Raw genomic sequence first — 13,321 nt, forward strand, 5'->3', positions numbered from 1 at the left:
TGTACAGGCAGTAACTGTTTTAATCTTTTTATTTTAGGCATCTGATTCAGGTTTGTGTTGTCTGTTTGTTTTCATCAAGACATGCAATTTTTGATTTTGATATATTTATATCGAAGTGTTTACTATTTTTAGTTCCCTTTCTAATCGTTTACCACTGCAGCAGAAGAGAGCTAAGCTAAGGCATTTCAACTTCTTACGGGAACAAAGTACTCAGTAGAGATTTTCATGTTACATATGTTTAATGGACAATTTTTCGAAAAAGCTGAATATTATAATGTTTTTAGCATTTTACATTCATTTGACACGACAGCAGCTATTCGCACCAGCTCCATAAACAGCCATCGCCTGGTAGGCATCCAAATTTTCCGGGATAATAGTGACAATATTCCTCTAAATTCATGTAATTGCATGCATTTTTTGGACACATATACCGGGAGCAGTAAGCGGAGCAGTTTTCTGGTTGATTGAGCGGACAACCAGAACAGTCCGCTGGATCATTATTTGCAACTGAAAGTAAACAATTGACTTGGTGCATTGAGTTTGGTTCCGAAATTAAAACTCACGATCAATACCTTGTTGCGATAATGTTGTCGGCGGCGGCATAATTAAAGTTGAGTGTTTGTATTTAATTTCCGGAGGCCTCAAATATACAGTGGGAGCACTACACACTCTGGCATCACATAAATGTTGATTACGATTAAAACAAATCCACTTCTTGCCATAAAGCTTGCAAATACGCGGTGTTCTCACATTACAACAACCTACAGATTTCGATGATTGATCGTCAGCCTCCTTTTCACGACTATTTACAAGTAAATTTGTGGGCTTGGTGTCATCATTGAGAACCAGTGGCTTTATTAGTTTTTCAGATTCCTTCAGTACTGCACTTATTTCGTTGGTATTAGGCAAGCTATAGTCCCCGGAGTTTTTGGAACTAATGCTTATATCCTGGGCAGGGAGACTTGTTCCAATACTTTTGCTGTTGTCCCTATCGACATACGACGTTCCGTTCAAAATCTGTTTATACTGACTATTAACTTCAAGATACACGGGGGTCCTTAGCACCTCATTAGTCACAACATTTTCTATTTCCAGAATTGTGGTTATATTTTCTGGTTCTTGACACCTCTTACCCCGCCATACTGTCCCGGGGGGACAAATGGCTTGCAGACAGATGCCCTTGTACAATTCGCCGTTTGGACAAATAATTTTGTGGCACTTATTATCTAGCAAGACCGAACCTTCTGGACAGTATATGCGGTCTGCTTCTATTGGAGCACACGAGCACATGTCGTCGATCTGTGTTGCAGCATATCCGTGCGGACACTCGATATTACAAACCGGCTGGTATTGAAAACGGGACAAAAAATTATGAAGGTACAGTATTGATTTATTTAAGTAATTTTGATCCTGGCACATACTGAAATTGAATTTTCGGCACACACACCAATGGCAAGAGCCAACACCGCTGAAATCGCATTTATTTTATGGAGCGCTAACATTCTAGTCCGTGATGTTACAATTCAGAATTCTGACTAATATGTGTCTGTCAATGGGAATCATAAACATACTCTCTCAATTGATAAGCCTCGAATCTTGCATAGGTCTAAGAAACACAAAAAGATCCAAGGTCATGTTCATATGTGATAATAATTTCTAAATATACAATTTATAAAATATACAGTGGTGGCCATATCATATGCAGGTCAAATTTACTACGTGGATCGACGTTCTCCCTTGGCCCAACCAATTCACAATTTGTTGGAGATCATTAACTCAAGAATCAGCCGGTGAATAGCCTGTGCAGCAATATAGCTTGAAACAATTAAAAATTGAATATTATCTATGCCTAAGGTATGTGCGAGTGTCCTCCAGAATAAAGGATACGCAACTGAATATTGATTTTAACAATTTTTTCTGTACATTAAAATATTTTTTGAATTTTAAAAATGTTGTTTTTAATTCTCAATTCTATATGTTTTATTTTTCAATAAAAGATATATAATTAAATAATAAGAAAAATGAAAACAGATTGTATAGCATTGCTTTCATAAAAATCATTTAAAAAATGTACTAAGGGGGTGATTAAATTTTGGCCGATACTGTATGTTCCAAAAGAGCGAATAACATTCTAAATTTCGACTAAGATGAGCCTGAGCGTCAAATCCTGTATAAGTCACATAAACACGAAAAGGTGCGAGGTCAGGTTCATATGTGATAATTTCTAAATACATTGTTTATACACACTCACTGAAAGGTCGAATAAAAGTAACATTTAATTTGAACATTTTTCAAGTCTTTGATCAGTCTCATCAGTTTGCGCCACCAACCCACACTTCGTAAAATATATGAACAATATTTTCGGAATGAATGCCATTTTGCCGAGAATATTCGTTTTCTCCTTGCTAGTTAGCTGCCTGATACTTCAATTGGTGGTAAGTGAAGGATGCGCAACAATGCCCCGGAATGTCGATTCTATTTAATGGGGCGTGTTTTGATATTACTAGAGGAAATTGTCGCGAGGGTAAGTGGAGGGAATTGATTGATTATGAAATTTACACAAACTAATTGTAAACAATTGAAACCTCTCCAATACGATGTGATTTCCAGCGACATGCAATTAATTGGTCCAGACCAAATCATTTTCAGTTTTAATCTTTCTTTGCATTTCAAGGTTATTATTTGATTGGAGAACAATGTTGCCTAGAAAGTTGCGTACGTGAATGTAGCGGTGTAAATTGCCTAAATTGTTGTGAACCTAAGGGACAGGTCTTTCCCAATTCGAATCAAAACAATGCTCCGTGTTGCACAAATAATTGCCAGATTCCTTCATCTGCATGTTGTCAGAATTCTTGCACAAATAATTGCCAGATTCCTTCATCTGCATGTTGTCAGAATTCTTGCCAGAACCAGGTTCCATGTCAAACAAGTAACTGTTGCGGTAATTCCTGCCCAACAACTTGCAATCCATGCGCAACTACTCAATGCAATAACTGTCTCACGCCTCCAACGAATCCACCGAATCCAATTCAACATCAACTACAGAAACCCCGCCTCCAGTACCAACATTACCACCTCCCGAAATATAAGTGCCCCAAAGGAACGATTTAGGTGGCTACTGTCAACTGCTGTACTGTCCCTATGGAACTGTCATGTCTGGCGATCAATGTATTCAGGTTAAGTGTCCTGAGGGCTCAGTATGGACTGGCAACAAGTGTTCCCTGCCGGAACCCATTAGGCACACTATTAACATAAACAACACGATTACAACCAAATCTGACCACTCACAACCGAATATAAATCTCAGTCATGTCAACAACTTCAATATTAATGCTCCGGTGACAATCAATGAAACTATGTTAAGTGAGTCTGTGGATTACAGAGATGAGACAATTGCTGATACGACTACAACAGCGTCACCTCCACGCTGTTGCACTGTTGTGACTCCACGAACATGTGAACATCGCAATGACCGTTGGTACTGCTATCATACCGGTAAAAGCCAAAGATGTGGAGACTTTTGCACCGCGAGCATAATCTATTTGAAACCTCCCCGAGTGTATTCCAGACCGAATGTTGCAGTTATACCACCCCTACAACCGAGCTGCGGCAGTCCCCTTGGCCTATGTGGTCCCACAACAGGTTTGTCATATATTTAAATACCGAGCCTATACCAGTGTGTCTACGTGTGTATTTTGTTTTACGCAGGTGGATTCGATTGCTCACGGTGTGGACTTGGGATTGGACAAGGATGTTCCAGTTATTGTTACCGTTACAATTGCCCCACAATTGCCTGAAATGTATTGTAGTTGTCTGTAAATGCCTTGTTGACCACGAAGTCAGGCGCCAACGAAACGAACTTCTCATTGGGGTCGTATCGCTGGTAACGTAAGAACTTCGAATTGTCACAAGAGACATTTGGGTTTGAAAGGTTTTTTGTAAAGAAGCTATTAATAGCTTCTGGGAGAATATCCCAACAAAAAACTAAGGGAACTGATGAGGATCAGTGGCGAGATCCGAAACTATAGTCTTCCCTGCCTTACCCCTCGGCGGACAATGCCATACATTCCCCACTAATAAATAGTTGTTTTTATAAAAACAACAAACTGGGATTAAGCCTGACTATTTTGCAAAAACAAAATACAAATGGTATCCCAAATAACCCGCCAAACACTACTGAAGTAAATATTCGTACTTAAACGCTATAACAACCAAAATTAGTGTTAACTTTTTTTTTGTTACAACAATGATTTTACAAAGTAACTATGAATGTAGCACTATTTATACCAGGGTTGATCGCAATATTCACTTTACTTCAAATTAGGTCTTATATTTTGTTACCTTTTGCTGCTTTTGATTACACTTCAATTCTCTCACCAGGTCTCGTAACACTTCGCTGTCAGGCGGAAAACAGTATTTATAGGTTAGGTGAATGCCGACTCAACAGAAATATTAAGAGCCGAGCTATAAGCACTAATCATGTACGGGATGAAGGTTTCGGGCACAAATATCATTGATTTGTTTCTTTTCAATCGTTTTAATTTTGGACTTTTTCATGTACAATGATATTATTCTTAGCCTCGTGGCAGACCGGCACAAACTGATTTGATGCGAAGACAATGATTACAGCGGAGTTAAACGGCGATAATCTCCAAAAATTCTCTCTCCACCTCTTGCTAAATGCCCCTTGCTTATGCCCAAAAGCAACTAAGCGAAAAACCGATGTACAAATTTAAGTTTTTTATAAACGAAACTGCGAGATCACAAAATGAGATACAGTATTTTTCGGTTAATTTAGCCTATGGTTAATTGGTTTCCACGCTTAATTGAACCACGTGATGGGGTAAAAAATATTGCATAGGAAAATAAATGATTGTATTCGAAAATTGTTGAATATATTAATTTAGAACTTCTTGAGATCAGAAACCAAGAACGATTAAAATTTTGCTTTTAGACATTCCCGTAAAGTAATAAGGCGAGTACCCACTATCATTTATTACTGTTAGCTTTTTATCGATTACTGACTCTTCAATAACCAATAATTTGAGCCAAACTGTCATTCAAAAGTGATAGTGTGTAGACTAGGAGTTTATTGAAAAACTGTTATTCCCAACTTATAGTGTGTACTAAACTTCAAACTATCCAACAATAATCAGGAAGGTCCAAAAATCCATTATGTAATTGGTTTACTCGGGAATCTGAGTAATTTGGCATATATTTGGTGTATGTAATAATCACAGCAATATTCATCAAAATGTGATAATTTTGTACGATTTATTTGATTGGTAACAGTATGCGAGTAAGGTTAACAAATTACACCATGCGTTTCCCTCATAGCTACTCTGCAATACCTTCGTTTAAACTTCCTTTCGTTAAGTTGCTCTTATTGCCCATACCAGTAAGAATTAGTTCAAAAGCTGCCCACTCGTTTAGTTCTTTCGTCGTGTTCGTACAGTGAAGACGTCCGTTGTAGTGATCGGTTAATTTTTTTGCAAAAAAAAAAAAAAAAAAAAATCAGTAAATTGTGAAAATAATAATATTGTATTAGAAATAATTGAAAAATTTGGAAGACAATAACAAAATGTGTGTTTGAAATCAAAAGAAAAAGTTGAATATAAAACAAAAAAGTGTTTTAAAATTCGATCATATCGCACTGAAAATATTCTGCAATATTCCTTTGTCTGTCTTTTCCAAATATGTTTGTTTATTAGATTGTGTTAGTATGTGTGTAGGTATCTGCTATGCTTTGTTCTGTTCGATCGATGAAATTTGTGTGTGTGTGTTTGACTACAAAAAGCTTTTAATAAATAAATATGGCTCCTTTGCAAAGAAGTTTCTGTGCCTTTCGATTTGCCATCCGTTTGCCGGTTAATGAGTATTAGTTGTTTTTGCCTTTGTGTTTGTTTGTTCATATTCGGTTTACTACAAAAGCTTCTAAAGATACATCCGTGTTTCCTTCTTAAAAGTTTTCTTCAGTTAGTGTGGGTTTCAACCAGAAAAAGTGCTAAATAAAGCACACTTCATTAAATCAACAAATTGTATTTGAAGTGTCGTGTCTTAAATTGGTCTTTCAGATGGGAATGTTTAAAAATATATGTAAAAAAGTGTAAATATGAGATTAAAAACAACTTCGAATATGTAGCGGATATTACCAGATAATCATAGCAAAGGTAAGTGTTTCAAGTTATCCAACTACGTCTCTTTTACCGCCCTCTATCGCATGTCAGTACTATTCACAAATATTGGGTTGGTGGCTTAGCTGTATTGGTTGCTGCGGCGAACTGAGGTGAGTAAATGAACAGACCAAACAATAAACCGGAAATGACCGAAGAAACGGAATATTTTCTGTCTAAAAAGAGACATCAGTCTTTTTTATCTTAGTCCAAAATGCCTGGTATGTCTATGCACTACTACGCGTTTGCTTCATCTTACGGATTAGGGAAGCAATAGAGTTGACATTTCAAAATTTATAAAAAATAAGTGGCAAGTTAATGTGTTCAGTTTAGTGGCAGATTTTCTGCTGAATGCCTGAATAATATAAGTGTTCCCAAATGTTCCAAAGGTTTTTGCTCAACTCTCCTTATATTATATATTGTACAATAATGGCATATCAAGCATTTCTAGTGAAAATTGTTTACCATTTCTTATGTTAATTACGCGAATTTGAGAGAATCGAAAAAATAAAAACTTCACAAAACGTATAACAAAAAAAAAATCATAATTTAAAAACATTAAAATGGTTTATTTCTCCATACTGATTACAAATTTATATGGTTATATAAAATAGTATCTATATTTATATTTTATTTTACACTTATATCATCGGCCGCTTCTTCTTTTGTTAGTTTCAATGGTTCATTAATATTTTTGCTGGCACTCATCTTTTTATTCTGGCGAAATAATTCATATAATTCTTATTGGCTGATTACAAATTGTCTTGTTCTATCAAATCAAAATACATATCAATAAATTGAAAAGAAAATTATTTTATCGCGTTTGTTTGGAAGTAATAACTTGGTTACGGGTGAAACAAACATTTCATGGAATTCCACACAGGATTAATTATTCGCGTTATTAGTTAGTTATTACAAAACAAAATGCACGCATTTTTAATTTTTCAATTTTAAAAAATTGCGGATGCGTCTTTTTTGAACACATGTTTCTATATGAAGGAGTTGCCAGATCAAAACAAAATTTAACATGTGTTCATAACAGAGATGGAAGTTTCCAAAACACTTTTTTTTCTATTTATACCGCGCTTTTTTTGCTAGGCTAAGAACTTTACGAACTGCCCTCGTACGGTGCCATGGTAGTAACATGTCGGATTCTAGACAACGTCATTAAATTGTTTCTTTATTTTAAAATTATTTAAAATATATTTCTTTATTTCAAAATTTGTCTAATCAATGTGTGTTGTTTTATACTAATATTTGTTTTAAATATTCGGCTATGATTCAACGCATTACATTCACGGGTAACTTCCCTTTATTTTGTTCATAGATCAATACACTCCACCGACCCCTTGCAAATACCTTGCCTTGGTACGCATAGTTTTCGAATTCGTAAATAATCTATATTTTTGATAAAGTTGATTGTGTTATCGGAAAGCTTTCCAACAAAAAAATTAATTGTTTTATAAAATCCAGTTCTCCAGTTCCAGTTGCCTAGTAGAAAAACACCAGCTGAGCTATAGACATCAACAATTTTGCTTTCGATGGAGTTACAGGTATGTCACCTCTAGTGTTCTCTTTTGCGATGAGACTCACGAACTTATAGTGCGTTATTGCATTTAGGCATTTCTCCAACTGTTGGCGGTTGCATCTATTTTACATGCAACTGTCACTCCGACTGCAGCTGAAGACAAAAAACTGATTTTGGATGCAAATAACAACACCGTTGTACACAATATCCCCATCAATCCAATCGTCATCCAGACTCAACTAGAAAATTATGACCCACCCACCTTAAAGGAATACCAAGAGTGCCACGAAAATAGTGAAAAATGCAAACAGGTTTGTCAAGGTGTTGAAGATGTTGCTACGTGCCTGCAGAGATGTCCAATTTGTCCGGAATTGATAAAAGGGGAACAACTGGTGCAGGGTGTGAACGATACGCAATTGACACCGCCCAGACCAATTAATACCACGAACGTTATTCGGCTGACTAATCAAATACACAATATAATCGAGAATAAAGGTGGTAATATAACGTACAACAACGATAATGCTGTACATTTGAACCAGAGCGTGACGTTTTCGAGAGTGGGGGGACAATTCGGCTTGGGCTATAATAATACGGATCCGTGCTGCATAGTTTTGCGGCCGACAAGAAATTGCAATCTGAACAAGTTTTCGACTGCCTCCCGTTGTCATCGTAGGCGCCATCGAGTCTGCGGGAAGCAGTGTAAAAGTCGTGTAATGGAAGCCAAAAGGGTAAGAGTGTGCGATCCCAGTCCATATTATGAGGATTCACTTGATTATGACAACGCCGGAAGCTGTCACGAAACGGTTAAATATGTTCCATACCACCCCAAAAGATCATCCCGGCGACCTGACGCCGGCAGGTGCTCCTATATTCCTGTATGGCCGTTTGTGTCCTGTGCCCCTCAACAACACGGTCATCTTTTAAACTGCGACTACTGTCTCCGTCTACCGTATGCCTATATTTTGAAAAACGGTATTCCGTTGCAGTGCAGCTATTGCTTCAGCAATTATGGTGGATGGTCGAATGGAGCCGATTTGTCACAACAATTTTACAATTGGCAGCCGCCCATGTCATCTCCTACAGGTGGCAATCCCACGTTTGAACACAGCTTTGAATTTGATGTTTCCGACGGATGGAAGGAAGACATGACAAAATGTATATTATCGGATGGTACCATTGGTACCGGTAGTGATTGTTATAATGCCGATGACATTGGAGACGAACAGTCCAGCATTGATGGACCCGAAAACCTCGAAGATAATTATTCCGACTATGACTACTTGTCCGGTGGGCCAGTTGTTCGTAGGCGTCGACAAACGTTTTTACGTTCCAAATACAGCCGTAGATATCAAGACTGAAGACATAATAAACCTTCTAAAGGCACTGCCAGCATAGTAATGTAACTGCAGCATATCTGTCAACAATTAAATATTCTTATTATAAACGATGATTTGATTTCAATTTTTCAATGATATAAAAATAATTGAATGACGCACACAAACAAACGTGATCGCAGCACGCATTGAATTAGTGGAAAAATAATAAAGTAAATGAAAATAATTGTAATTGTGTCTTCCTATGTAACACGCAGAAGGAAACAAAGCATACGTCGAGTTCGCTTTAATGTAGATGATGTAGACATAGCTCCCATATTTATTGTAAATGTAGGATTTCATGTAAATGGTGCGCTAAAGATGCTGCGTCTCAGTGTAATGATCGCGAACAATAATTGTATGTTCTGGCAGCCCTTGCGAAACTTTCTCTAAATAAATGTTATCTAACCTCTTCAATGTCCCCAAATGCCGTTTGTAATAACGCAAACATTTAAAAACAAAAAATACAACTTGAAACATTTATTTAAAATCATTTATCTATTAATGTTTGAATGCTTTAAATTGGTTTTTTCTAATTAATCTTATCGTTTTGTGTTATTTTTTTTTCCTTGTATTTTCTAATAATGAATGTCGTAAGTGCGGTTGCTGATTAACAATTTTATTTTATCGGTTATTTGTTTGTATGTTCTGTTCGTTTCGGGTGCATCAGAATTGTTCGTTGAATGAGGTAAAAAGGTTCTTGCGTATGTAAATGAAGGTACTTTTAGTTATTGTCGTAAATCGTAAATCTTAAGAAGAAGAAGCAGAAGAATACAGTTTGTCTGCTGGTCATGGGTTTGCGTTTGTTGCTTGGGAAGCGGATCGGCTTGGGAAATGTGGCGGCCTACTTGATGCCCAATTCCTTAAGTTCAGTTTCTTCATCTACAGAATCCTCTTCGTCGGAGCCATGAACCGATGGGGCAGGCGTTGTGTGTCCTAAAAAAGTTGGTGATGTCAGAATTATTATATCGGTAGTGCATACACATAAATACTTACTTGACGATGAAGGGCTTGGCGGTTCACTGAAAGGCCTTGAGAAATTCAAATTGCTTCGGGAACTGTATAGCGAGCTTTCATCCACATAGTCAGGATACACGGCTTGCAAGGCTTTTACACGTGATTGCCTGTAATACTGCAGGAGAGTGATGAGCAGTCGGTGAGAAGAAACCACAAAATACATTTATACTTACAATGCCAAGAGTCCTCCAGTCAAGCAAATCACTCAAGCGCTCCGTGCGATTACGTTGTATAATTCTCTGCCTTCTATCAAGTCTGGAAAAGTCCATCTTCCATGAAGCATCCGAAACCGGAAAGATTTGTCGTAATGCTTGGTATGCCCATAACGGTACACTCAGCAGGAGTATAACCCCATGGTTCGTAGTATGATGGAAATACACCCAAATGACAGCCACGAACAAATTCTTCGTAATCGATTCGTAATCGATTCCAGTATTAAAATAGCCCCAAGCACAGGATCATTCCAATCGTCCACCTTAAAAGAAGTGAGACACCATAAGTGAGGAAGTGAATAGGCTAATGTGTAAGGGACTTACAATATTGTGAGTCGTAACGGGGGGCATAGTATCTCTCTGCAGGGCGTACATACACCTCTTAATTTTCACAAGGTCATCCTTTGTGAGCAACTCGTCTGGGCCAGGTATGTGTCCCTTGAGACACGAATCAAACAGTCGTTTGCCAATGCCTTGTTGCACTCCATTAATGGTGTCTCGCAACTGTTTGACAACTGCATGACCGCGTAGGGAATCAACGTTGAAATAATTTGTCTTGGTGGGGAAAATCAGGAACGCAACAACAGTTGTGTCGGGCTTCTCCTGCTTTAGCATTGCATTCAGACGAGCCAACGATTCGATGAATATATCAGCACCTTTATTTCCGAACTCGTAACGACCAGCAATAAAAAAGTACAAAGTTTTGTCCAAATCGAAATCCATGTGCCTAGAACAAACATAAAGGGGTAACATGACTTCCAAGGATATCCAATGCACACCTACCCATAAAAGTGACCTCGCACAAACTCGTTTATTTTTTCCTTAGCCATGGCATGCAAGTTTTGGAATTCACGAATAGCTGAGAATTTCTTGACATTTAAGCCGTTGGGCGTTATAATGTCGGGTTTACGTTTGAGTAAATGTTCCGCTTCGTATCCTGTGATCTCGGAAACGGTTGTGAAAACATGCGACAAATGGGTGACAGCGCGTTCCAAACAGTATCGGTGGTATATTTGTCGTTTGCCCGCCTCTTCGTCCACAGCAAATTTGTCTAAGTTATTATAAAAATCGGTGTTACCGGCACACAAATAACGTCCTAGCAAAGTGGCATGCGTAGTGAAGACTGTTGCAATCTCAACGTGCCGAGTTCTCAGGGCGATCAAACCAACACCAGCTTGCCATTCATGGAAATGAGCTACGATGCGGGGCACCTGCAAATCGTCTGCTTGAGAATACTCCGAAGCGCATCTTCGGAACTGGTAAAGTACAGAGAAACCAGAACATTAGGTATATGTTAACACAATGGAACGTATTATATCTACTCACCTCTTCCAAATACTCGGCTATCATGAAACCCAAAATGATGGCATCATTGCTTTCAACATCAAGGTGCGGTACTCCTGAAAAAACCATTTTCAGGAGTGTCGGGATAATTTATTTTTAAGAATATACGCTCCACTAAAATTGTGAGGATTAATAATACCTAATTGTGTTTGATACGTGAGTGTAGGGTTACCTCCAAGATCAACTAGTGTTTTTTGGTTTTTGTGTGGACAAAAATGAAAATGTCCGATTTGTCCTACTAAGAGAGCTCTTTTAGGCAGAAGAATTTAGAGTAAATTATTGGCCGGAATTGGCAAAAATCTAGTAAAAAAGGGTAATCTGAGCATTGACTCACAGATTAATTTGGCGGGTATTAATAGTCCCAAAGTTTAATGTTATGTTAGGTGAAGTGATGAAATGACTATGTCAATAAATTTTTATATGTTTTATATTTGATAATATGTGGTGTTAGATTCTGTTTGTGAGAGAGGAAATTAGGTGTATGTTATAATGAGGTAAGTGTGTGTGGCTTTAGGGGCCCTTTAAAAAAAAAATCATTTAAAATTTGGACAAAAGGGTCAAGGAAGGGCGGCCATAGTGGGGGAACGTTAATATCAAGTTCCTGTGTCATGGATGTATGGTGTTTATGTTTTTGTGTTGTTTGTTTGTGATATGATCCAGATTTCAATTTGTGCATTCCCTAGGGTTGATGGTTGCAAGGGTTGAGAATTCCCCCTGACAAACAAATGTTCCCAAACTGAGCTAGCATGGAACCCCACCATAGCGCCGCATTAGGCTTGAATGTAACAATATGGCGCCCAACCTTTAAAAATGACATCCCAAGCACCGTATAACAATATGGCGCCTAGGATGAAACGAAATATGTGCAATAATACCTACGCACTGTGCAATAGCCTATAGGGTACAATAGTTTAAGATGAAATGTCGCGTTTTCCAACGACTAACGGATATTGCATCCACTGTTTAGAATAATGAACTGTGTCAATTGTGCAGTATTTAGTTTAGTAAGTTAGAAAATTAGGATAATTCATCCCAAGATTTAGGGTCAAGTGCAATAGCTTTTTGTTCGTGAAGTGTAACAAAGAATGTATTGTTTTATATGTTTCCGTGTTTTTAATTTAACGTAAATGCAATATTAGGATAGTAGTGAAAATAAGTGCAATATCTGCTGTGGCGAAGGATCACAGACTGTATTGTCGTATTTTCTTTACATGAGATCTCTTTTCTTCTATGAGTTTAGAAAACTGCCATGATACTATCCGAAAACAAGAAAATCAATGTCAATGTTTGTAATATGTCCAATCCATTTCTAGTCAATACACCATGACAACCCAAATAAGGCCACTATTAAATTTAGAAGAAAGTTTTTGATAAATAAAAAAATATTATCCCACACATTTCATCTCGTTGATAACTGAAAATACTCCTAAGGAACTCTCATATGTGTTATTGTCTTTTGTCAAAAAAAATAAATATTTGTAGTTTTATGTTTTGCAACTCTGTTTTACGTTTTTATAATCTCAAAAAAATATTGTTTAACAAATAAATTTATATGTAGCATTTAATAATTGTTTAGTTTATGTGTTCTAGTTTTTAAGTTTTTATTATTTTTATAAACTGCTTAATAAATTTTGAATCTGAATATATCAATCCGATGAATGCGGCTACGGC

General features: G+C 37.2%; 2 protein-coding genes and 1 pseudogene across 2 annotated transcripts; 1 reads left to right on the top strand and 2 right to left on the bottom strand.

The window, feature by feature from the left end:
- Nucleotides 1-563: 563 nt before the first annotated feature.
- Nucleotides 564-1,290, bottom strand: LOC133337618 (uncharacterized; the record flags this gene model as incomplete). The annotated part of the gene is made up of 1 exon (XM_061545860.1): nucleotides 564-1,290. A coding segment is annotated over exon 1 (727 nt), but the record flags the coding sequence as incomplete, so codon positions are not given.
- Nucleotides 1,291-7,714: 6,424 nt separating this feature from the next.
- On the top strand, nucleotides 7,715-9,062 carry LOC133337722 (uncharacterized). Its single transcript, XM_061545963.1, has 2 exons — nucleotides 7,715-7,726; nucleotides 7,794-9,062. Exons 1-2 carry the CDS (start codon nucleotides 7,715-7,717, stop codon nucleotides 9,060-9,062), a joined length of 1,281 nt encoding a protein of 426 aa, XP_061401947.1.
- An 859-nt stretch (nucleotides 9,063-9,921) lies between these two features.
- On the bottom strand, nucleotides 9,922-11,719 carry LOC133337828 (glycogen [starch] synthase-like; annotated as a pseudogene).
- Nucleotides 11,720-13,321: the final 1,602 nt, after the last annotated feature.

Source organism: Musca vetustissima, unplaced genomic scaffold (assembly GCF_032173495.1).
Source record: "Musca vetustissima isolate MV318-11 ecotype Yass unplaced genomic scaffold, APGP_CSIRO_Mvet_v1 utg34326, whole genome shotgun sequence".
In the NCBI taxonomy this organism is placed as follows: Eukaryota; Metazoa; Arthropoda; class Insecta; order Diptera; family Muscidae; genus Musca; species Musca vetustissima.